This window comes from Hemiscyllium ocellatum, chromosome 35, assembly GCF_020745735.1.
Source record: "Hemiscyllium ocellatum isolate sHemOce1 chromosome 35, sHemOce1.pat.X.cur, whole genome shotgun sequence".
NCBI classification, from domain to species: domain Eukaryota; kingdom Metazoa; phylum Chordata; class Chondrichthyes; order Orectolobiformes; family Hemiscylliidae; genus Hemiscyllium; species Hemiscyllium ocellatum.
The window spans coordinates 39,543,355-39,567,242 of NC_083435.1; the positions used below are offsets into that span (position 1 = coordinate 39,543,355).

Sequence of the window (23,888 nt, forward strand, 5' to 3'; positions counted from 1 at the left end):
CCAAATGGCACAGCAATTCGTGAGCACCCTCTCTAAGAGGGAGAGTTAGAAACTCAGCAATGATCCAGGACAGCCTCATGTCCCACACAAAGTGACCTACCTTCCTCTGGATCACTGTCACAAACTTTGGGGAAGGAATCAGAGTGACCAATCAGGATTGCACCATGATGTCAATGCCTTGATGGCCTCACTCAGAACAGGGGCAGCACTCAGAGTGGGGGAGGGGGCAGCACTCGGAGTGGGGGAGGGGGAGCAGCACTCGGAGTGGGGGAGGGGGAGCAGCACTCGGAGTGGGGGAGGGGGAGCAGCACTCGGAGTGGGGGCGGGGATGAAGCACTCGGAGTGGGGGAAGGAGAGCAGCACTCGGAGTGGGGGAGGGGGTGCAGCACTCGGAGTGGGGGAGGGGGTGCAGCACTCGGAGTGGGGGAGGAGGTGCAGCACTCGGAGTGGGAGAGGGATGCAGCACTCGGAGTGAGGGAGGGGATGCAGCACTCGGAGTGAGGGAGGGGATGCAGCACTCGGAGTGAGGGAGGGGATGCAGCACTCGGAGTGGGGGAGGGGGTGCAGCACTCGGAGTGGGGGAGGGGGTGCAGCACTCGGAGTGAGGGAGGGGATGCAGCACTCGGAGTGAGGGAGGGGATGCAGCACTCGGAGTGGGGGCGGGGGTGCAGCACTCGGAGTGGGGGAGGGGGTGCAGCACTCGGAGTGGGGGAGGGGGTGCAGCACTCGGAGTGGGGGCGGGGGTGCAGCACTCGGAGTGGGGGAGGGGGTGCAGCACTCGGAGTGGGGGCGGGGGAGCAGCACTCGGAGTGGGGGCGGGGGAGCAGCACTCGGAGTGGGGGAGGGGGAGCAGCACTCGGAGTGGGGGAGGGGGTGCAGCACTCGGAGTGGGGGCGGGGGAGCAGCACTCGGAGTGGGGGAGGGGGAGCAGCACTCGGAGTGGGGGAGGGGATGCAGCACTCGGAGTGGGGGAGGGGGAGCAGCACTCGGAGTGGGGGAGGGGGTGCAGCACTCGGAGTGGGGGCGGGGGAGCAGCACTCGGAGTGGGGGAGGGGGAGCAGCAATCGGAGTGGGGGAGGGGATGCAGCACTCGGAGTGGGGGAGGGAGAGCAGCAATCGGAGTGGGGAAGGGGGAGCAGCACTCGGAGTGGGAGAGGGGATGCAGCACTCGGAGTGGGGGAGGGAGTGCAGCACTCGGAGTGGGGGAGGGAGTGCAGCACTCGGAGTGGGGGAGAGGAAACCAATCGGAGTGGGGGAGGGGGTGCAGCACTGGAGTGGGGGAGTGGGCGCAGCACTCAGAGTGGGGGAGGGGGCAGCACTCGGAGTGGGGGAGGGGGCAGCACTCAGAGTGGGGGAGGGGGCAGCACTCAGAGTGGGGAGGGGGTGCAGCACTCGGAGTGGGGGAGGGGGAGCAGCACTCGGAGTGGGGGAGGGGGAGCAGCACTCGGAGTGGGGGAGGGAGAGCAGCACTTGGAGTGGGGGAGGGGGCAGCACTCGGAGTGGGGGAGGGGGAGCAGCACTCGGAGTGGGGGAGGGGGAGCAGCACTCGGAGTGGGGGAGGGGGAGCAGCACTCGGAGTGGGGGAGGGGGAGCAGCACTCGGAGTGGGGGAGGGGGAGCAGCACTCGGAGTGGGGGAGGGGGAGCAGCACTCGGAGTGGGGGAGGGGATGCAGCACTCGGAGTGGGGGAGGGGGAGCAGCACTCGGAGTGGGGGAGGGAGTGCAGCACTCGGAGTGGGAGAGGGATGCAGCACTCGGAGTGGGGGAGGGGGCAGCACTCGGAGTGGGGGAGGGGGCAGCACTCGGAGTGGGAGATGGGGTGCAGCACTCGGAGTGGGGGAGGGGGCGCAGCACTCGGAGTGGGGGAGGGGGCAGCACTCGGAGTGGGAGATGGGGTGCAGCACTCGGAGTGGGGGAGGGGGCAGCACTCGGAGTGGGGGAGGGGAGACGACTTGGAGTGGGGGAGGGGAGACGACTTGGAGTGGGGGAGGGGAGACGACTTGGAGTGGGGGAGGGGAGACGACTTGGAGTGGGGGAGGGGAGACGACTTGGAGTGGGGGAGGAGGGCAGCACTCGGAGCAGCAAGATCTAGACAGTTCCAAGGTTTGGCCTCACAAGTGGTAAGTAACATTCGTGTCTCACAAATACCATCCAAGGACTATCACAAAATATATACAACCACTGCCCCTTGACGTTCAACGGTGCTACCATCACTGAATGCCCCATGATCAAGATCCTGGGAGTTACCATTGACCAGAAACTCAACTATACTCATCACATAAACACAGCAGCTACAAGAGCAGGTCAGGGCTGAGAAAACTACAGCGTGTCACTAACCCCCTGACTGCTCAAAGCCTGTCCATCATTTACAAGGCACAAGTCTGGACTGTGATGGAATACTCCCCACTTGCCTGGATGAATACACTCCAACAATCCTCAAAAAGCATGACACCAGCCAGGACAAAGTGGCCCACTTGACTGGCACCATAACCACAAACATCCCCTCCTTCCACCACTGACACTCAGTAACAGCAGTATGTACCAGTGAACAGCAGTATGTACCAGTGAACAGCAGTATGTACCAGTGAACAGCAGTATGTACCAGTGATTTTAGAGAAGGTTTGTGTACTGTCTACACAACGCACTGCAAAAAAGTCACAAAAACCCCTTAGACAGCATTTTTCAAACCCATAACCATTTCCATCTAAAGGGACACAGGCAGCAGATCCTGTGAAAGCCATCATTTTCCTGACTTGTAAATATATCACTGTTCCTTCAGTGTTGCTGTTGAAAATCCTCCATAAGAGCATGGTGGTCAATCTACAGCACATGGACTGCAGTGGTTCAAGAAGGCAGCTCACCACCACCTTCTCAAGGGCAACCAGGGACAGGCAATAAATGCTCGCCCAACTAGCAATGCCCACATCCTGTGGATGAGTAAAAGAATATTCAAAAAAATGATCCAATGCTCTCTTGAACGCCTCAATTGAAGCTGCCTCCAGCTCATTTTCAGGCAGAGCATTCCATTCCCAAACTACTTGCTGAGTGAAAAGGTGTTTGCTTGCGTTACATTTGCCTCTTTTGCAAATTACTTTAAATGCACGCCTTCTATTTTTGATTCTTTTCTGAGTGGGAATAGACTTTCCCTATCTACTCAGTCCATGAAGTACAGGATGCAGGCTGGGCCACATTAATTGCCCACAAAAAGGCATCACATCTGGCAATGATTACATAGAGATGAAGGGTTAAGTTACAACCACCAAGCCCCCATTTTGTAGAGTCCAGGGACCTAATGGATTAGGCACTAGCCTCTTTTCTTTTCAAATATAACCCGAATGAATCAATTCCAGCAACTGCAAGAATGCGCTGACAGGATTGGGATGTGCTTTGTGTGTCAGTAATTAATACTTCAAAGTATCGATTGTATGTCTTTCCAGAAGTTCCCTTGCTTGTTCTGACTCTCACTTTCAGTGATTTCCCTGACCCAGATTCCTGGCTCCTTCCTTGATCTCGCCGTATCACCCGGCCTCACTCCTCTCATCGTATCAATCACAGAGAATTCTCTTAACTTCAACCTCTGCCTTCATGTAATCACTGCCAGATTTGATGCTTTTTTTGTGGGCAATTAATCACTCCCATGGATTACTTAGCACCCACATTCCCCTTTAGCATTCCAGTTCTACCTCCTCCTGTATTTTTCCTTGGAAAAATATATTCCTCAATTCACTGATAACTGCACTCTCAAAAATCTAACTGTCCAGACCTTTACCATTCCATTCACCACAACATTTCTGCAGTGACTGATTTATTCAACCCCACCCTCACCTCCATGTGATCCCCGAGGCCCCAATAAATTATTCCCTCGCTTACCTTGGCTATTGCCCCGGATACAACCTTCATATCCACTCCCTTAACACCAAAAGAAACAGAAAAGTTACAGTGAAAATGGTTTCAGATGTGGGGAGTGCGTGTGAAACAATGCATTGTAATTCTTACAAGGAAACTACAATATAGTTCCACATTGACTTTATATCAATGATCACAAAACCAAATGATGCAGAATGACTTGCTACATTTTGTACACTTGTAGAAAAAGCATTCTGTCTTTGACTAGCAACAATATCAGATAACAATGTCAAAATCTGTTCACATATTTGATTAAAGTTCAGTGTTCGTTTGTTTAGATGTTCACGACATAAGGGATTTGGAATTTCCCAGAATATTGCAAGATCCATAAACCAACAGAAAGGTAATTTCTGAATTACCTTCGTTATGATTACAATGAGAACAGTGCAATGTTGCTCTTGTTCTTCTCCTCCAGAGTCACAATTTGATAAAAAGATTCTCAATACAGACAATCCTAAGCTTTCTTGATGCTAAGCATTGAATGTGAAGACCCATCATCCAAGTTTTATGAATAATCATAGCATCATTCATTCATTATAAAATTAAACCTATTCAATGGGGATAGAGAATGGGTTAAACACCCACAGTTTTTAATGTGAATATACAAAATGTTATCCCTCTAACCAACATAAAGACACACACACACACACACACACACACACTCTCTCTCTCTCACACACACACACACACACACACACACACACTCATTTTTCAAGCAAAGGGAAGAAACTGCAGACATTCACTTTAATGAAAGACATTTTCTGCTCTGGTGATTCATTCAGATAAATCAGAATAACGTGTAGACTATTCTGATGCCTGTCAATCTGGCAGACACAACTTACTGAGGAAATCAAACATCTCAATGTTGTTTCTGTCACTCTGCCAGAAGAAGAATTAGCTTTCACCCCTGAACTCACAAAGGTACTTCAGAAAGAGGAGACACAAATTGGACTGTTTCTTCTGCAGCAGACTTTTTCCAAATAAAATTCCAAGCATCAAGTCTGCAAACACTACTTAAACAGAACAATCATAAAATCAAGACCTGAAGGAGTTTTCCCTAAAATGAGTTCAGGCAACCAAGTGCAGTTCTAGATCAACGTGGTTTCTAAGAAATATCTTGCTTGAAGACAAAGTTCTAACATAAATTTTCTTTGGTTTTGTTTTGAAAGGTTAATATAGGTGTCTCCACAATCTTTCAACTCAAGTTCACAAAAACCATTAAATGATGCACTTTCATAACATGTTGCATTGAGAGGAAATTCAATATTATGAAATATTATTGAAGGTACAGAGCCAAATTAAATTTGTCTTTTTTTAAGCTGCAACATAGCAGACTCTCAGAATGGAGCAATGTAACATATCTTCTCAGGGGTAGGTTGTGGCAACTTCTACAACATCCACAGCACGGATAATTCAGACACACATTCTCCTGAATCACCCACTTTCTGTACCTGAGGAAACCCTCTCAGACTCACAGTGATATCTGTGCACAAGCAGGAGTTTCTACATATATATTCTGATGCCTTCATTTGGTGAGGTTTGGTGCTCCTTAAAACAACTGGACTGATGGTGGGAGAGGTTTGAGATAGACACTGCTGAGACAGACAGTGCTTTGCAATGGCAGCTCTCAGGGCAACAGAAGAGGGTGACCTGGCACCAAGTCCACGTGGAGACGCTGATGTCTGATAAGGGAGTAGGTGAAACAATCCTGGCACATGTCACACTGGAAGAGTTTGTCTCCTACGTGGATGCATTGATGTTCCAGAAGGTCCAATAACTGAGTAACAGCTTCAACACAGAACTTGGACTGATAGGGCTTCTCTTGTATCATGGCCACAACATGCGCAAGATTTCTCACACACCTCACACCTGAATGGTTTTCACTGGTACAGATCCTCTACTACATCAGGAGATTTAAAACCTTATCAGAAACACTGCATGTGAACAGTTTATATGTGGGTGTGTGTGAAAGAGGAGCAGATTCATTTAGTATTTGAAGACTCAATTGTACATGTCGACTTTGTGGGTCACTCTCCTGTGTGGATCCTCTGGTGAGTCAGCAGCCTTGTGGACGTCACAAAAGCTTTATCACAGACGAAACATTTGAAGGGTTTGTCTGGTGTATGGATCTTCTGATGGACCAAGAGGCTTGATAAGCGTGTGAAGGCTTTGTCACACATCTCACATTTGAATGGTTTTTCTCCTGTGTGAATGCGTTCATGTATGAGGAAGTTTGATAGCTGCGAGAATGGCTTACCACACACCCCGCAGGTGAATGGTTTCTCTCCTGTGTGAATGCGTTGATGTTCCCGAAGGTTTGATAATGTTGAGAATGTCTTGTCACATACCTTGCATGTGAATGGCCTCTTGCCTGTGTGAGTGTGTTGGTGTGTGTGCAGATTCGATGACTGAGAAAATGATTTGTTGCACACCTCACAGGTGAATGCTTTATCCCCTGTGTGAATGCGTTGGTGTACACGGAGTGTCGAGAGATACGAAAAAGATTTGTGGCACACACCACATGTGAATGGTTTCTCCCCTGTATGGATACGTTGGTGTCTGCGGAATGTCGATGAATCTGAGAATGATTTGTTACACACCTGACATGTGAAAGGTTTCTCCCCTGTATGGATACGTCGGTGAACACGGAGGTGTGATGACTCAGAGAAGGACTTATCACACACCTCGCAGGTGAATGGTTTCTCCCCAGTGTGAATGCGACGGTGATTATGGAGATTTGATGATTGCGTAAATGATTTTTTGCACACCTCACATGTGAAAGGTTTCTCCCCAGTGTGCACACGGCGGTGTTTCACGAGCGTCGATGACCTTGTGAAGTCTTGGTTACAAACCTCACATTTAAATGGTTTCTTTTCCATCTGTCTGTTCAACAGATGCACCTTGCATCAGGGGCCAGATGAGCCTGTAGAGCCCTCTTCCTACTTGAACAGCCTTTCCCCCGTAAGAATGAGTCAGCGGTTCATGAGACTTGGTGAATGATTGAAGCTCTTACCACATTTGGAGCCACTCACACTTCGCAGCCTCACCCTGATCAAGCTGAACCATTGGAAAGGTTGGTTCTAATGAAAGACTCCACACCACTGGCTAGTTTCAGATCTGATCCTGACCCGACCTATTTCCAGATGATGGTTTCACTGCCCAACTTTCTCTATGTTGAGCAATGCTGTGAAGGGACTGGATGCATTTCCACAGTTGTGCAGTTGTTCCTTGGATGATGGTCAGGATCTATCTGCAGTGTGTATCCTCTCTGTATTCTCTGGTGTAGTACAGTGCAATCCTTCTGTAAAACAAGAAAAGGAACGGTGATTTACTCCAATCTCCTCTCCTCCTTTGCCAAAGGGACTGACTCCTCAGTTAGAGGCAGTTCCACACACTAAGTGCCAATCTGGTGTGTGTGTGTGTGTGTGTGTGTGTGTGTGTATGTGTGTGTGTGTGTGTGTGTGTGTGTGTGTGTGTGTGTGTGTGTGTGTGTGTGTGTGTGTGTGTGTCTGTCTGTCTGTGTTGGGGAGGGGGAAGGAGGGTATCAGATACAAGTCCTTTCTTTTTCCTCATTTGACTGTCACTTGCCCTCATCATCATGAGGGAAATAGACTAAGGACAGATTCCTAAGCTGGTGTCCATGGGGTGCAATGAGCTATCAGCAGCAGCAGGATTGTATTCCACCACAATCCGACAGTCCCGATTCCATGGTTATTGTGAAAATTATCACCCAAGGAGGGAGCTTTCCCTCAGTAGTGCCCCTCCAAGGAATCTGATGGACCTCTGTATGAAAATTCTCATCCTTGTTTTAAATCCCTCCATTGTGACACTTATAGAATCTCAGAATCCCGACAGTGTGGAAACAGACCATTTGGCCCTACAAGTCCACACTGACCCACTCCCTTACCCTATTACTCTACATTTCCTATGACTAAAGCACCGAACCTACACATCCCTGAACACTATGGGCAATTTAGCATGGCCAATTGACTGACGTGCACATCTTTGGACTATGGGAGGAAACTGGAGCACCAGGAGAAAACCCATGCAGACACGGGGAGAATGTGTAAATGTCACACAGTCACCTGAGATTGGAATTGAACCCGGGTCTCTGGCCCTGTGAGGCAGCAGTGCTAACCACTGAACCGCTTTGCCACCCTATTTCCGTAATTTCCTCCAGCCCTCCAACCTGCTGAGATCTCTGTATTTCTCCAATCCTAGCCTCATAAGCTTCTCTCATTTAGATCGCTCCACCACATAAATGCACCTTTTTCAGTCATACGGCCTTTCAGACCAAATTGACTGTGATGACCTGACACCCCAATCTGACCTACTCGCATTTGCCACAATTGACACAAATCCCTCCGAACCCTTCCTATTCATGTACCCAATCAGATGCTCTTTAAATGTTGTAATTATACCAGCCTCCATCACTTCCTTGGGTAGTTTATTCCATACTGGCACCATTCTCTGCATGAAAAAGCTACCCCTCAGATCCTTATTAAATCTTTCCCATTTCACCTTAAACCTATGTCCTCTAGTTTCGGACTCCCCCGTCCTAGGAAAAAAGATCTTGGCTATTTACCTTATCCATGCCCCTCCTTGATTTTATAAAACTTTTAAAAGTCACCCTTCAGTCTCTAACACTCCAGGAAAAAATGTCCCAGCCTATTAGCCTCTCCCTATAGCTCAACTTTGCAATCCCTGCTCCCTCCTTAGTCTGCACCCTAATAAGTTTAACATCTTTCCATAGCAGGGAGACTAAAATTGAACATATTATCCCAGAAGTGGCCTCATCAATGTCCTTGATTTCCTTTTTGATCATTGAGGAGGTCATAGGGACAGGGTTGGAGGAAGATCTTGGAGGAATTGAAAATTCAAATCCCAACACACAGATAGGACTGACCACTCACTGTACACAGCATAACAACAGCTCCCAAGACAAATTCAGAACTCCTCAGTAGAAAATCAGTAAGGATCCTCAGACCCCTGCACCTCCCAGATAATGACACCTCACCTTCTCATATTCAGGAATGAGACATCAACAAAACTCAGCCTGGAAATCAGAGGGAAATGCTTCCGATAAACACACTCAATATCCAACACACAGCTCCAGTCACACAGTTCAGCACAAAGCACTGAGTAAACAGCTCTCTCAGCTGGATCTTCTCACACAGCATAAGGGACATTTCCACCCCTGATTACCCACAGGATAGTCAGACTGCCTGAAGATTGGTGTGGATATTATGGGATACAATTTGTATAAAAGCTGCTCCTTCACTCACCATCTCCTCACTTGGTTTTCAGTCCCTATAGGAAGTGAACCAGCTCTGGAAGAGGAAGAGGAGACAATGGGCAGAGTGGGTGGACTCTCTGATTGACGTCTCTCACAGTCAATACAAATATTTCTGGAGCAACATGAGTTTCCTGAAACTTGGAAACTGACTGGGAAACATACAAACATTTGAAATCGTTGAAGAATTATGCCATTCGGTCCCTCAAACCGATAAAATCATGTCTACTCTGTTTGTGTTTTGAATTTCACATCTTCCCCCTGATGAAGTTGATTTCCCTGCCCATCAGGAATCTATCCACTTCAATATTAAAGACATTTAATGACCCTGCCTCTATCCCTTCTGATGCAGCACATTTCATAGTTGCTTGACCACAATGAGAAAAAAAATTCTCTGCATCTAGTCTGACATCCTGAGGCTCAGCCAACCTTTTTATGTCACAAATCCCACAGCTCATACGGCCTCCCAGACATTCCTGTCCTCTATCACAAAGATCTGATTCGACAGCATGAGGGAGAGGTGCAACAGCCGTTATCTCCAAAGGAACTGACTAAGGCCCTCAAGATCTTTTGTGAGAGGCGCTAGCAAATGTTGTTTCCGCAAAAATCATAAGTCTGAATCATGGAGGTGGGGGTGTATGTTAAGCTAGATATGCTGTTGTGGTTCTGCTCGCCGAGCTGGGAATTTGTGTTGCAGACGTTTCGTCCCCTGTCTCGGTGACATCCTCAGTGCTTGGGAGCCTCCTGTGAAGCGCTTCTGTGATGTTTCCTCCGGCATTTATTGTGGTTTGTCTCTGCCGCTTCCGGTTGTCAGTTCCAGCTGTCTGCTGCAGTGGCCGGTATATTGGGTCCAGGTCGGTGTGTTTGTTGATTGAATCTGTGGATGAGTGCCATGCCTCTAGGAATTCCCTGGCTGTTCTCTGTTTGGCTTGTCCTATAATAGTAGTGTTGTCCCAGTCGAACTCATGTTGCCTGTCATCTGCGTATGTGGCTACTAAGGATAGCTGGTCATGTCGTTTTGTGGCTAGTTGGTGTTCATGGATACGATCATTAGCTGTCTTCCTGTTTGTGCTATGTAGTGTTTTGTGTAGTCCTTGTTTGGGATTTTGTACATTAAGTTTGTTTTGCTCATGCTGGGTATCGGGTCCTTTGTCCTGGTGAGTTGTTGTCTGAGAGTGGCTGTTGGTTTGTGTGCACAAAAGAAGGTGCATCAAGACACTGTTCAAAAGGGCCACAACACACTGCAGTACACCAGAACAAAAAGAGGAAGAAGAACACCTCTACAATGTATTCGCCAGAAACGGATACCCCCGCAACTTCATCAACAGATGCCTAAGGGGAAGACAATGGAATGAGGACATGCCACAATCCAAAGGACTAGCCACATTACTAGACATCAAGAACATTTCTGAACTGACAGCCAGACTACTACGACCACTAGGACTCATAACAGCACACAAACCAACAGGCAAGGACCCGATACCCAGCATGAACAAAACCAATGTAGTGTAGGGTGTAGGTTTGCTCACTGAGCTGTAGGTTTGACATCCAGACGTTTCATTACCTGGCTCGGTAACATCATCAGTGGTGACCTCCAAGTGAAGCGAAGCTGTTGTCTCCTGCTTTCTATTTATATCTTTTTCCTGGGGTTTGTGGTGATGTCATTTCCTGTTCGTTTTCTGTGTTTTGTACAACATAGTGTACAAAATCCCATGCAAGGACTGCACTAAACACTACCTAGGACAAACAGAAAGACAGCCAATGATGCGTATCCATGAACACCAACTAGCCACAAAACAACATGACCAGCTATCCTTAGTAGCCACACACACAGATGACAAGCAACATGAATTCGACTGGGACAACACTACTATTATAGGGCAAGCCAAACAGAGAACAGCCAAGGAATTCCTAGAGGCATGGCACTCATCCACAGATTCTATCAACAAACACATTGACCTGGACCCAATATACCGGCCACTGCAGCGGACAGCTGGAACTGACAACCGGAAGCGGCAGATACAAACCACAATAAATGCCAGAGGAAACATCACAGAAGCGCTTCACAGGAGGCTCCCAAGCACTGAGGATGTCACCTAGACAGGGGACGAAACGTCTGCAACATAAATTCCCAGCTCGGCGAGCAGAACCACAACAACGAGCACCCGAGCTACAAATCTTCTCACAAACTAGATATGCTTGCACAAACAGCTACAAGTAGCTGCATCTTGCTTCTGCAACAATCACAAGGCGGAATCATGAGGGTGTACACCAAGAAATAACTAACCGAAAAGGGAGGTGGTTGACTGGTAGAAACAGTTGTATTGACATGACAGTTGCAATTGTCACGCACATAGGGAGTTAGTATGAACAAGACAACCAAATAAGACCCAGGGTTATTTGCTCTCGATTGTCCTGATAAAGAGTGTAACCCAATATACCTAGCGATAAAGAAAACCACATGGCATGAAGTGATTCTGGGGGGCACCTATCAAGTACAATTAAATGAAACATTTGGGATAAAAATGAAAACAAACGGGAAGGATTTCTCGGGCTGTTGTTTCCCAATTAGCGTAGGACAGGGAACACGGGCAGAACTACTGGATAATAAGATACAACCGCTTCGGCGGGTCGGTGTGGACTTGTTGGGCCGAAGGACCTGTTTCCACACTGTAAGTAATCTAGTACTTCACAGATAACCTTTCACCCTTCCCGATGACCTTAAAATGGTATTAATTATAGAGGTAAAGGACTTGATACAGACCATCGAAATAGAAATTGGATATTGGGATGCAAATGCCTGGGTTGAATGGGTAAAGTATACTGTAAAAAGTCTGAACAAAAGCAATTGCTATGCATGTGCCTCCGGTAGACCAGTGGCCCAGGTGGTTCCCTTTCCGCTCGGGTGGAAGCGAGACAGGAAGGGCATGAAATGTATGCTAGCCCTGTAACAGGATGAGACTGCATGGAATGATAGCAACTGTACCTCCATATCTCTAATTTTCCCTCCCCTGGAGAAGAAAGCCTTAAAAGCCCCCACCCCACTACATTTTCAGCTGCAGTTGGAAATCACACATTGTGTGTGTGTAGACGAGATACAAATCTGTCCAGAGATTTGGGGGAGCTGAAATTATGTATAGAAATTGAGAATGTCATCGAAACAGACAAGGGAGGGACTACTCAGCACTAAAGGCTCCCCGAGTGGATCTATGGTGATACTGTGGAGGCAAAATATTGAGACCCACCCTACCTCCAGATTGGAGAGGGATATGGGCAATTGTACAATTGGCAATTCCATTTACCCTGGCATTTGAGAAGGAAAAGATAGCAACAAAAAAGGGGGAGGAATAAAATATCATTATTAGACACCTCTTTTGATGATAGGATTTACCTGGACTCTACAGGAGTTCCTAGAGGGGTACCAGATGAATACAAGGCTCATAACCAAATTGCAGCAGGTTCTGGATCGGCTCTATTCCAGTGGGTAACGGTCAACAAGAATGTGGACTGGATAAACTATATTTTCTATAATCAGCAAAGATTCATCAATTACACTAGGAATGCAGTCAAAGGCATAGCAGAACAGCTTGATGCACCCAGTAGAATGACCTGGGAAAACAGAATGGCCTTAGATATGATCTTAGCTGAAAAAGGGGGTGTATGCGTGATGTTAGGAGGGAGCTGTTGTACTTTTATTCCAAATAATACAGCACCTGATGGGTCAATCTCTCGTGCCTTGCGAGGATTGATCACCTTGGCAGAAGAACTGGCCGAGAATTCAGGAGTAGACACATCACTCACGGGATGGCTGGAATCATGGTTTGGGAAGTGGAAAGGGAGTGGCAGTCTCCATCCTCACCTCCCTAATAGTGGTAGCAGGGATACTGTAGCAATTGGCCTTTGTATCATACTTTGTGTACGGGGACAAACCCAACAGCTGATTGAGGTAGCCTTGGCAAAACAGATGCCCCTAAAAGGTAATCAGGCAGAGGAACCCTCCCTCTTGAACAATGAGGGGATGGGTGACCTTGAGGCCAAGATGGATGAAGTCTCAGGGATGATGCTTGTAAATGTGAGGGCGAAATAGGAGAGAAATACAGAAAACAACAATTATTTTAAAAAAGGGGGACTGTGAGAGGCGCTTGTAAAAGTTGTTGTTTCTGCAAAAATCACAAGGCGGAATCATGGGGGGGTGGTGTATGTTAAGCTAGATATACTTGCACAAACAGCTCCAAATAGCTGCATCTTGCATCTGCAGAAATCGCAAGGCGGAATCATGAGGGTGTACACCAAGAAATAACTAACCGAAAAGGGAGGAGACAAGGAGACTAGGACCCGTGGGCACAGCCTTAGAATTAGAGGGGGTCAATTCAGAATAGAAATGCGGAGACATTTCTTCAGCCAGAGAGTGGTGGGCCTGTGGAATTCATTGCCGCAGAGTGCAGTGGAGGCTGGGACGCTAAATGTCTTCAAGGCAGAGATTGATAAATTCTTGATGTCGCAAGGAATTAAGGGCGACGGGGAGAATGCGGGTAAGTGGAGTTGAAATGCCCATCAGCCATGATTGAATGGCGGAGTGGACTCGATGGGCCGAATGGCCTTACTTCCACTATGTCTTATGGTCTTATGGAAGTGGTCGACTGGTAGAAACAGAAGTATTGACATGACAGTTGCAATTGTCACGCACATAGGGAGTTAGTATGAACAAGCTAACCAAATAAGACCCAGTGTTGCATCAGCAAATGTAATAAGACCCAGCTATCAAGGGCAGGGGGTGGGTGGGGGTGTGGGGGTTGCACACTAACAACAGGCCACAGACAGATGTGGTAAGCCGATTAGTTTAGCAGATGCACAGAGCAATACAACTGTCACATATGAGATAAAAGGGGAGGTACAGGGAGGCTCTTAGAAAACTGTATAAATGTGCAATAATATTATTCAGAAGTCTGCCTAATCTGTGGTCACCCGGATTTGCAAGAATATATGAATAAGGACTGCTTCAGAATTTGACTCGGACTGAAATTATTGAACAGTGCGCTTCATTTCTCACACTTTGAAAAGAATAAAACTCCCAAAAGCGACAGCTTACTGGCTGTGTTCTATTCAGGTCTTTGGGATTTTATTAGTCAGGACCTGCTGGAAAGGTATGGCAGTTTGCTTCTGGCAGGTAGCATGTGCAAATCCCTGGTATTATCACCTAAACGGAGGCAGAAAGATCCTTCAGAGCCTTGCGTTCCTTAGGTATAATATTGACAATGTGTAGGACATGGGCTGGATGCCTGCCTCATCAGACTGAACCGGGAAAGGTCTTTGACAGGATACTACATGCCTACATGTGGGACATGCTTCCAAAATGGGCTTTGGGGAGGGAATCTGCAATTGGATCTGACTGCTCTATATCAACATTAGAAGTGCAGTCTCAATCAATGGGTGGGAATCAGAAAGTTTCTCGATCAGATTTGGAGTCAGGCAGGGCTCTTCCGCTTTGTTTGTGTGTTGTTTAGAGCCTTTTACCAAGTCCTTCAGGAAGGATGTGAGCCTGAGAAGATGACTATTCCAAGCAGCAGAAGCTGCAGGTCAATGCCTCCCTGTACATGGGCAAAGTTGCCATTTTCTACTCAGATTTGCTGTCAGTGCACAGACCCATGAACAGCTGCAACCCAACTGAACTGGCCTCAAGAGCCAAGAGTCAAAAAATGTGGTGCTGGAAAAGTACAGCCAGTCAGGCAACATCTGAGCAGCAGAAGAGTTAACGTTTCAAGCATAAGCCCTTCATCAGGATTGAGGAGGTGCCCAAGGGGGCTGAGAGATAAATGGGAAGGGGAAGGTAGCTGGGAATGCAATAGGTAGATGAATGTGAGAGGTGGTGGTGATAGGTCAGAGTGGAAGGCGGTGTCAAGTTGGAAGGTTGGATTTGGGATAAGATGGGGGGAGGGGAGATGAGTAAACTGGTGAAATTGACATTGATCCTATGAGGTTGGATGGTCCCAAGGCGGAAGATGAGACAATCTTCCTACAGTCATCAGGTGGTTAGAATTTGGCAGTGGAGGAGGCCCAGGACTTGCATGTCTTTGGCGGATTGGGAGGGGGAGTTGCAATGTTCAGCCACAGAGCAGTGGGGTTGTTTACTGCATGTGTCCCAGAGATTTCTGAAACGTTCTGCTGGTTGGTGTCCTGTGTGATATTAAATGGTGAGGGGTTGTCTTGTCAACATTACGATGTGTGATTTAAAGATCTTGTATAAAGGAAGGAAAAAGAGCTTTCCTGGACATACCTCACAAGCATGGTGAGGAGTGTTCAGGGTTTCTCGAAAGCTTGTTCTGCTCTGTGCTTAATCAATGTTGCTTGTTCACAGAAGTTGGCGTTTGCAGTTGCATCAAGTGTGTAAGGATCTCAGGAGAAAAGGAACATAACATTTGGTGGCAGCAATCGGATCCCAACATACACGGAGCTTCCAGGTGGACTGAATAAGTGATCATCTGAGTGGTAGTTGATAAGATTTATCTTTATTTCTCTCCTAAACCTACCACTCAGTCGCCCTCTCGTCCCCCCGGACTCTGTGGTGATGAAATCTCTGAGGTAACTTACGCACTTGCACATCAATGAGTTCGCTTTCAGACGCATAAGTTACTGAATTTAATTAGGGTTTGAGTCCCTGGACATATAGAGTAAGAAAAGTGTGAGAAGTGAGAAAGGGATTTGGGTCCCCTAGATAAAAGGGGGTTAAAGTCCCTTGGAAAAAGGAGATTAGAGTCCTCTCGTGGTGAGGTTTGAGGCTCCAGAGCATAGTATAAAAATAACTGCTGTGTCTGTATCTGCCTTAGACCGGTTGTTAGGAGGGGAGATCCCCCACGCGAAGATCAGGCCCCGAAGTGGGTGTGGAGACTACAGACACGAGGTTTGAGGCTTTGGATCACATAAAGTTAGAAATCAGAAACTTCAAAGAAAAATCATCGAAACAAAATTTGGTACTTATTAAAGTTATCACCTGATCATCCACACCTCTCCTTAGGAGTACTTTTAGGACAACATGGCGTCACCGGGAAAGGGGAAGAAAGTGGAGATGATCCACTTGGCTCCCAACACTGAAGTGCATTGACTGCTGGAGAAGCTTTGTCTGGGTTTTTGTTGTGGGAGTCTCAGATTCTGGGCTGTGGACTCGACTCTGAGTGCTTCTTCAGGGGGAGGGGGTGGCCTGGACTGCGGCGCCATGTGGTCTGCTGTGAAGTTTTTATCTTTTCATAAGTGTAAGTTCATCGAGAGGTTGCAAAAAAATGAGAAATACTGAAATTAAGGTTATAGTAATATTTGGGTCGAAAAGGAAGTTTCAATGTAAATTATGCCATATTGCATGTGTTTAATATTTAAATATTGTGGATATTTAAGTATTGTGGTTTGTTAAAATACTGGTTCAGAAAATATCAAAGTAACTGTTTTGCCTTATTTGAATTAGGATCTCAATTCAATGTCTTTTGTGGGCTACATACTCGAGCAGATTTTGTTTTTACATTAAAATTATATATTAAGACCTTTCTAAAATGATCAAACTTGTAACCTTAAAACAAATTGATTGAGGACCTTGAGTCCAATTTGTTTGAAATTCTACAGTGTCTCTTTAAAAAGAAACAATTGTGTCAGTGGTCATGCCTTAGCTAGATGAGAATATTGTATTAAAATACCTTTGCTGTTATTTTAATGCAGAGTGTTCACAAAATGAAGAGTGCATTTTAATTTGATGTTTTGTTAAGATTTTAGAGAATATTAGAACTTGAGGCTGAGCTGTTTCAGTTCTGTCAATTATTGTTAAGACTTCATTAGCCCCCTTCATATTGCAAATTCAAAGAATGTTCATCTCTACCAAAGTTGCCACTGTAATTCTGACTGTCTTATTTGGGAAGTTTCATTTGGAGAACACGTTTTAATATATCCTGCATTTGTTTGAGATTTGGTTTGAGATATTTGAGATTTAAATCTGAACTGAAACTGCCTCTTCAATGGCTAAAGCGCAGGAAACATTTTGTTGTTTTCTTGCTGTTCCAGATTTTTCAAATACTTTTCCTGACAGCTTTCACATTAGCCAAGTATTAACTTGTTAAAGGAAAATAATTTTTGATTAACCTGAACGGAGTATCCAAGGGTTTGATTTTAGGACCATTGTTTATAAATGACTGAATTGTTTCGGCAGTACAATTTAGAAGTTTATGGATTGTATAAAACATGATAATGTCATAAACAGTGAACCGGGTGACAGACTTCAAGGCAACTGAGAATGTTGAAATAGGCAGACACAATTTCGTGTGGTTAAATGTGTGACTGTCTTCATACTGATACCCACCTTGGCAAGGAAGGAATGAAAGAGGAAATGCAGATACTTTCAGGAGCTATCATCATCTCTAGAGTTTCTCCATTCACAGTTAAAACACACCTTCGGACCACCGCCCAACCCTCCACAACCTGATCCAAAGGATTCAATCAGCTCCCCAGTCATGAGCATGGAAAGTGAAGAAGCTAACAATGGAGAAGAGGAGGTCCATATGCTTTTTGTCAGTGGCTTTCCTACAGGCATTAAACCACGTGAACTTCTCTTTCGACCATTTAAGGGATATGAAGGTTCACTGATCAAGCTAACATCAAAACAGCCAGATGATTTTGTTACATTTGAAGGAGGAGTGGGAGCTGAAGCAGCAAAGAATGCTGCATTCACCTCCCCTTCTGCTGCAGCTGCTGCACTTCATGCTCAGATGCGCTGGTATCCTCCATCTGAAGCGTCTCCGCGAGGATGGAAGTCTCATCAGCTTTGTTATGTGTTTAACTGCCCTTATCCAAGAATTCAGATTTCTCCAAGGAGTGATGTGCAAGGACAGACTGGATTTTGTTTTCGGGTTGGAGTTTACCAAGAGAGATTTTGGAAAACTGGCTCATTTCCACTCAAATTGGAAAGGGCGGAGTGGTCATTAAGTACTGTGGATTTAAGAACTTTACTAGTGAACGTTTTCAATGTGGAAGGATCCTGCAGATCCTATTTACTGCATGGACATATAATTTTTGTTGTTATAATCATTGCATGTTGTGCATCAATAACTTGCTTAAATACGGGCAGTAAGATTCTTATGAAGAAGACAGTACTGCCATCTGGGTGGTTATCATGGAATGGTAAAAGGAGGGAATGTAATATTGAAGAGATCATTTGCTTTGCTGACCTGCAGAAATTGAATGCCCCGGAGGGAGGGTGGATGTCTCTGTTCTATAGATCGAATGTAAGTGAATTCACATTGTCATTCCTTGCCAGAGCCATTTGCATCATCATTACCTGATTAGATTAGATTAGATTCCCTACAGTGTGGAAACAGGCCCTTCGGCCCAACCAGTCCACAGCGACCTCCCGAAGAGTAACCCACACAGACCCACTTCCCTCTAACTAATGCACTGAACACTATGGGCAATTTACCAATGCCAATTCACCTGGGCTGCACATCTTTGGACTGTGGGAGGAAACCGGAGCACCCGCAGGAAACCCACGCAGACACGGGGAGAATGTGCAAACTCCACCCAGACACTCACCAGAGGCTGGAATCGAACCTGGGACCCTGGTGCTGTGAGGCAGCAGTGCAAACCACTGAGCCACCTATTCAGAAATCAGTTGGAACATTGCAATTGAAATTCTGACAAAAAAAGCCAATTCACACAGGATCTGTCCATTAATGGATGATTTGCATTACCTTGTTCCTGGAGGTGAGGTGGTCACTGGATGGTGTCTTGAGTGGCATGTGACTGTGAGGGAGCGGCTGGGGGTTATCTTGTGGATATTACTGACTGTGATGTAAAGACTTTGCATAAAGGAAGGATCGTTTCCTTTGTTCAGAGAGAGCATTCCTGGACATGCCTTGCAAGCATGGCGAGGAGTGTTCAGGGTTTCTCCTATGCTTCATCTGTTCTGAGCTTACTAAATGTTGCTTGTTCACAGAAGTTGGAGTTTGCAGGTGCATCAAGTGTGTAAGGATCTCAGGAAAAGAAAGAACTGAACACCTATTGCCCTAATTAGAGGAGGCCACATCAAGAGCAACGGACACAAAAAGTGACGTGTGTGGAGGTGCAGAAAAATCTGTCAGATAGAGTCATAGAGATGTACAGCATGGAAACAGATCTTCAGGTCCAACCTGTCTATGCCAACCAGATATCCCAACCCAATCTAGTCCCACCTACCAGCACCTACCAAACTCTTCCAATTCATATACCCATCTAAATGCCTCTAAACTGTTGCAATTGTACCAGCCTCCACCACATACTCTGGCAGCTCATTCCATACACGTACCACCCTCTGCATGAAAAAGTTGTCCCTTATCTCTCTTTTATATCTTTCCCCTCTCACCCTAAACCTATGCCCTCTAGTTCTGGACTCCCCCACCCCAGGGAAAAGACTTTGTCTATTTATCCTATCCATACCCCCTCATGATTTTCTAAACCTCTATAAGGTCACCCCTCAGCCTCCGACGCTCCAGGGAAAACAGCCCCAGCCTGTTCAGCCTCTCCCTATAGCTCAAATCCTCCAACCCTGGCAACATCCTTGTAAATCTTTTCTGAACCCTTTCAAGTTTCACAACATCTTTCCGATAGGAACGAGACTAGAATTGCACGCAATATTCCAACAGTGGCCTAACCAATGTCCTGTAAAGCCGCAACATGATCTCCCAACTCCTGTACTCAATACTCTGACCAATAAAGGAAAGCATACCAAACGCCTTCTTCACTATCCCATCTACCTGCGACTCTACTTTCAAGGACGTATGAACCTGCATTCCAAGGTCTTTTTGTTCAGCAACACTCCCTCGGACCTTACCATTAAGTGTATAAGTCCTGCTAAGATTTCCTTTCCCAAAATACAGCACCTCGCATTTACCTGAATTAAACTCCATCTGCCACTTTTCAGCCCATTGGCCCATCTGATCAAGATCGTGTTGTAATTCAAGGTAACCTTCTTCGCTGTCCACTACACCTCCAATTTTAGTGTCATCTGCAAATTTACTAACTGTACCTCTTATGCTTGCATCCAAATCATTTATATAAATGACAAAAAGTAGAGAACCCAACACCGATCCTTGTGGCACTCCACTGGTCACAGGCCTCCAGTCTGAAAAACAATCCTCCACCACCACCCTCTGTTTTCTACCTTTGAGCCAGTTCTATATCTAAATGGCTAGTTTTCCCTGTATTCCGTGAGATCTAACCTTGCTAACCAGTCTCCCACGGGGAACCTTGTCGAACACCTTACTGAAGTCCATATAGATCACATCTACTGCTCTGCCCTCATCAATCCCCCTCTTTGTTACTTCTTCAAAAAACTCAATCAAGCTTGTGAGACACGATTTCCCATGCACAAAGCCATGTTGACTATCCCGAATCAGTCCTTGGCTTTCCAAATACATGTACATCCTGTCCCTCAGGATTCCCTCCAACAACTTGTCCACCACCAATGTCAGGCTCACTGGTCTATAGTTCTCTGGCTTGTCCTTACCACCCTTCTTAAACTGTGGCACCATGTTTGACAACCTCCAATCTTCCGGCACCTCACCTGTGACTATCGATGATACAAATATCTCAGTAGGAGGCCCAGCAATCACTTCTCTAGCTTCCCACAGAGTTCTAGGGTACACCTGATCAGGTCCTGGGGATTTATCCACCTTTATGCATTTCAAGGCATCCAGCATTCCCTCCTCTGTAATATGGACAATTGCAAGTATTTAATCAGTATTCCACATTAAATACTGATGCAAAATACTCATTTAGTATCCCCCCCCCCCATTTTCTGCGGCTCCACACAAAGGCAGCCTTGCTGATCTTTGAGGGGCTCTATTCTCTCCCTTGTGGAAGGATCCTTTGGGGCCTTGGATGGAAGTGAGAGGGGGGAATTGGGTGTAGGTTTTGCACTTCTAATGGTGGCAGCGGTAGTTCTGGGAATGGAGGGTGGGTTGGTGGAGGGTTTGGACCTAACAAGGGAGTCAAAGGGGGAATGGTCTCTATGGATTGAAGATCATGGTGGGGAGGGAAATGTGTCTCTAGTGGTGGGTGGCAGAAATGGCGGTGGATGTTGTGTTGTATCTGGAGGTTGTTGGGTGGAAGGTAAGCACCAGGAGGGTTCTGTCCTTGTTGGAGGGGTGGGGTTCAAGGGCAGAAGTGCAGGTAGTAGAGGAAATGCACTGGAAGGCATTGTTAACCACGTGTGAGGGAAGCCGAGGCAAAAGTGAGGCCATATTCTTTGGGAATTGGACCAATTGATCCTTTAACCCTCAATGTCAGGACAGATGATGTGAAGGTGCTGGAAATATAGTTCAGAGGGGCTGAGGCGTTTGCAAAAACTTGAGAGGAGTGATTCATTAAGCTGAGGCAGAAACTGGGCAAATGGTAATAGTGCTTCCTTTCCACTGCAGGTATAAACCTGGTCATCAGGTGTGAGGAACTCTCAGTGTTGTTGCATGTGGCCCAGGTCCGGCCCATTCCCCAAAGCTGTGCCTTTGCAGTCACTCAAACTATGTTCCACTTCATTTAGAAGTGAGTGATGGACCATGTCCACAGGGACACTGTGTACAAAACTCTGGATGGCGGGGGGAGTGGCTGCACCAAACTGCGCATGGATCTTTGACACACAAACACCAAGTACCACCACGTTCTGAGATTCTACCTGTCCCCGGTGTTGCAAAGGATGGGCCTGGCCTCAACACTGTGGAATGCGCCAACTAGTTGAACTATTCAGTATTAACTGAAACTTGTGGAAAAATTTGCAAAACACATTTGACCACAAGTTCATCAGGACATTGCTTTGCTGGTTGTGAGAAGGGCACTACCCATCAGATTCTTCATGCTGCCTTCAAAGTAGCTGCGCTGATGAACAGCCTGTCACTCATTTCCTGCTGGAATGTGCCTTTGCAAAGAAGGTCCGGAGAGAAATGCAGTAGTTTTTGTCGAGGTTCATCCCAAGCAGCTCCATGACATGGGTCTCTGTGCTCTACTGTCTATTCCCCAGGATGCACATGGAGACAAACATTGGCTGCACCGGAGGCCCATCAACTCGGTGAAAGACATTTGAAATGTGTTTAACTTCCAGTGTGAGGAGTTGACTGGCACAATCCACGTTCCAGGACCAAGTGCTGAGGGATACATCAAGGTTTGGGGTAGCTGTCACCAAGGCACAGTAGGAAAAGACTAATGTCTTTCTGCCAAAGTGTAATGGGGATCCATTCACTTACCAGACCTCCCAGCCATTGCCTCAAAATGGAAATAATTTCTTCCAGCATGAGTTAAACATGCCCTTGTTATTTGCAATTGCACAGTAGCTCCATGGATGTAAAATTCCAATGCATCACTTGTGTTCCTTTTTTTCCTTGCTGGAAACATTGTACTGAACAATAATTTTTTTTAAATGAATCAAGTATATTCTTGCTATTAAAAAAAAACAATCTGTCCTGAAATGGTGATTCCTCATTTTAAAACAGTGCCCCTTAGTTCTGGACTGACCCACAAGAGGAAACATCCTTTCCAGGTGCTGGTCAAGGCCATTCAGGATCTGAGACACTTCAATTACGACACCCTCGATTGTCTAAACTCCAGTGGAAACAAGCCCAGCCTGAAAACCTATCATTATAGGACAATTCACCCACTCCAGATATCAATCTAGTAGACCTCTCTAATTTACATCCTTACATTAAGAAATCAAAACTGCACACACATAGTATTTGAGATGAGGTGTCCCCAATGTCCTGTATAACTGACACAGAACATCCTTACTTTTATGTTCAATCCCTCTCATAATAAAGGATAGAATTCCATTCACCCTCTAGGTTACATTCTGTACCTGCTTACCAGTGTTTTGTTACTAATGCAATAGATCAAAAGTAAATACCTCTGCCTTTTGGAATTCCACAGTTATTCTCCATATAAACAATACTCTGCTTTATTTTATTTTTCTATTGAAATGAACTACTTCATTTTCCCACATTATATTCCATCAGTCTGATTTTTGCCCACTCACTCCACCTATCTGTAGCTGTCTGCAATCTTGTTATTTATTCTCCGTAACATACTTTTCTATTTACTGTGTGTCATGTGTGAATTTAGCTCAAATGCCCTTGCTCCCCTCATCTAACTCATTAATATAAATTGTAAAATGCTGACACCTTGGCACATACCCGATGGGACTCCCCTTATCACATCCTGCCAATCAGACAAAGGCCCTTTTTTAGCAAACTCTCTGTTCTCTACCAGCCAGCCAATCTTCTATCCACCCTAGTATGTTAATCCCTACACCATGAACACCAGCTTTGTGCAGTAATCTGTTCTGATATACCTTATACACCTTATTAAATACCTCTGGAAATCCAAGTACTGTACATCTAAAAGTACCCTTTTACTACAGAAATTTTTTTATACTTTATTAGAATTCTAATAAATTGGTTAAACATGATTTCCCTTTCACAAAATCAAGTGCTGACCCGTAGCCTCCTTCATGATCAACTTTAACAGCTTCCCCACGACAGAATTCAAACCAGCTGGCCCATTATTGTTCCTGCTTTCTGTTTCCCTCCTGACTTAAATAGTGAGTTATATTTGGGACCTTCCTATCTGATGGCATCTTACTTAATCAAAACTAATAGCAAGACATTCACTACTTCATCAACACCTTTTTTTCACAATTTCTT

At 46.0% G+C, this 23,888-nt stretch overlaps 1 protein-coding gene across 1 annotated transcript in view; it reads right to left on the reverse strand.

The window, feature by feature from the left end:
• Positions 1-4,106: 4,106 nt before the first annotated feature.
• The window catches only part of LOC132832644 (zinc finger protein 271-like), a 64,467-nt gene continuing 44,685 nt past the window's right edge, over positions 4,107-23,888 (reverse strand). The window contains exon 3 of the mRNA XM_060850726.1: positions 4,107-6,805. Coding sequence (XP_060706709.1) covers positions 5,933-6,805 — 873 coding nt within the window. The 3' untranslated portion in view covers positions 4,107-5,932. The remainder of the gene's footprint in view (positions 6,806-23,888) is intronic.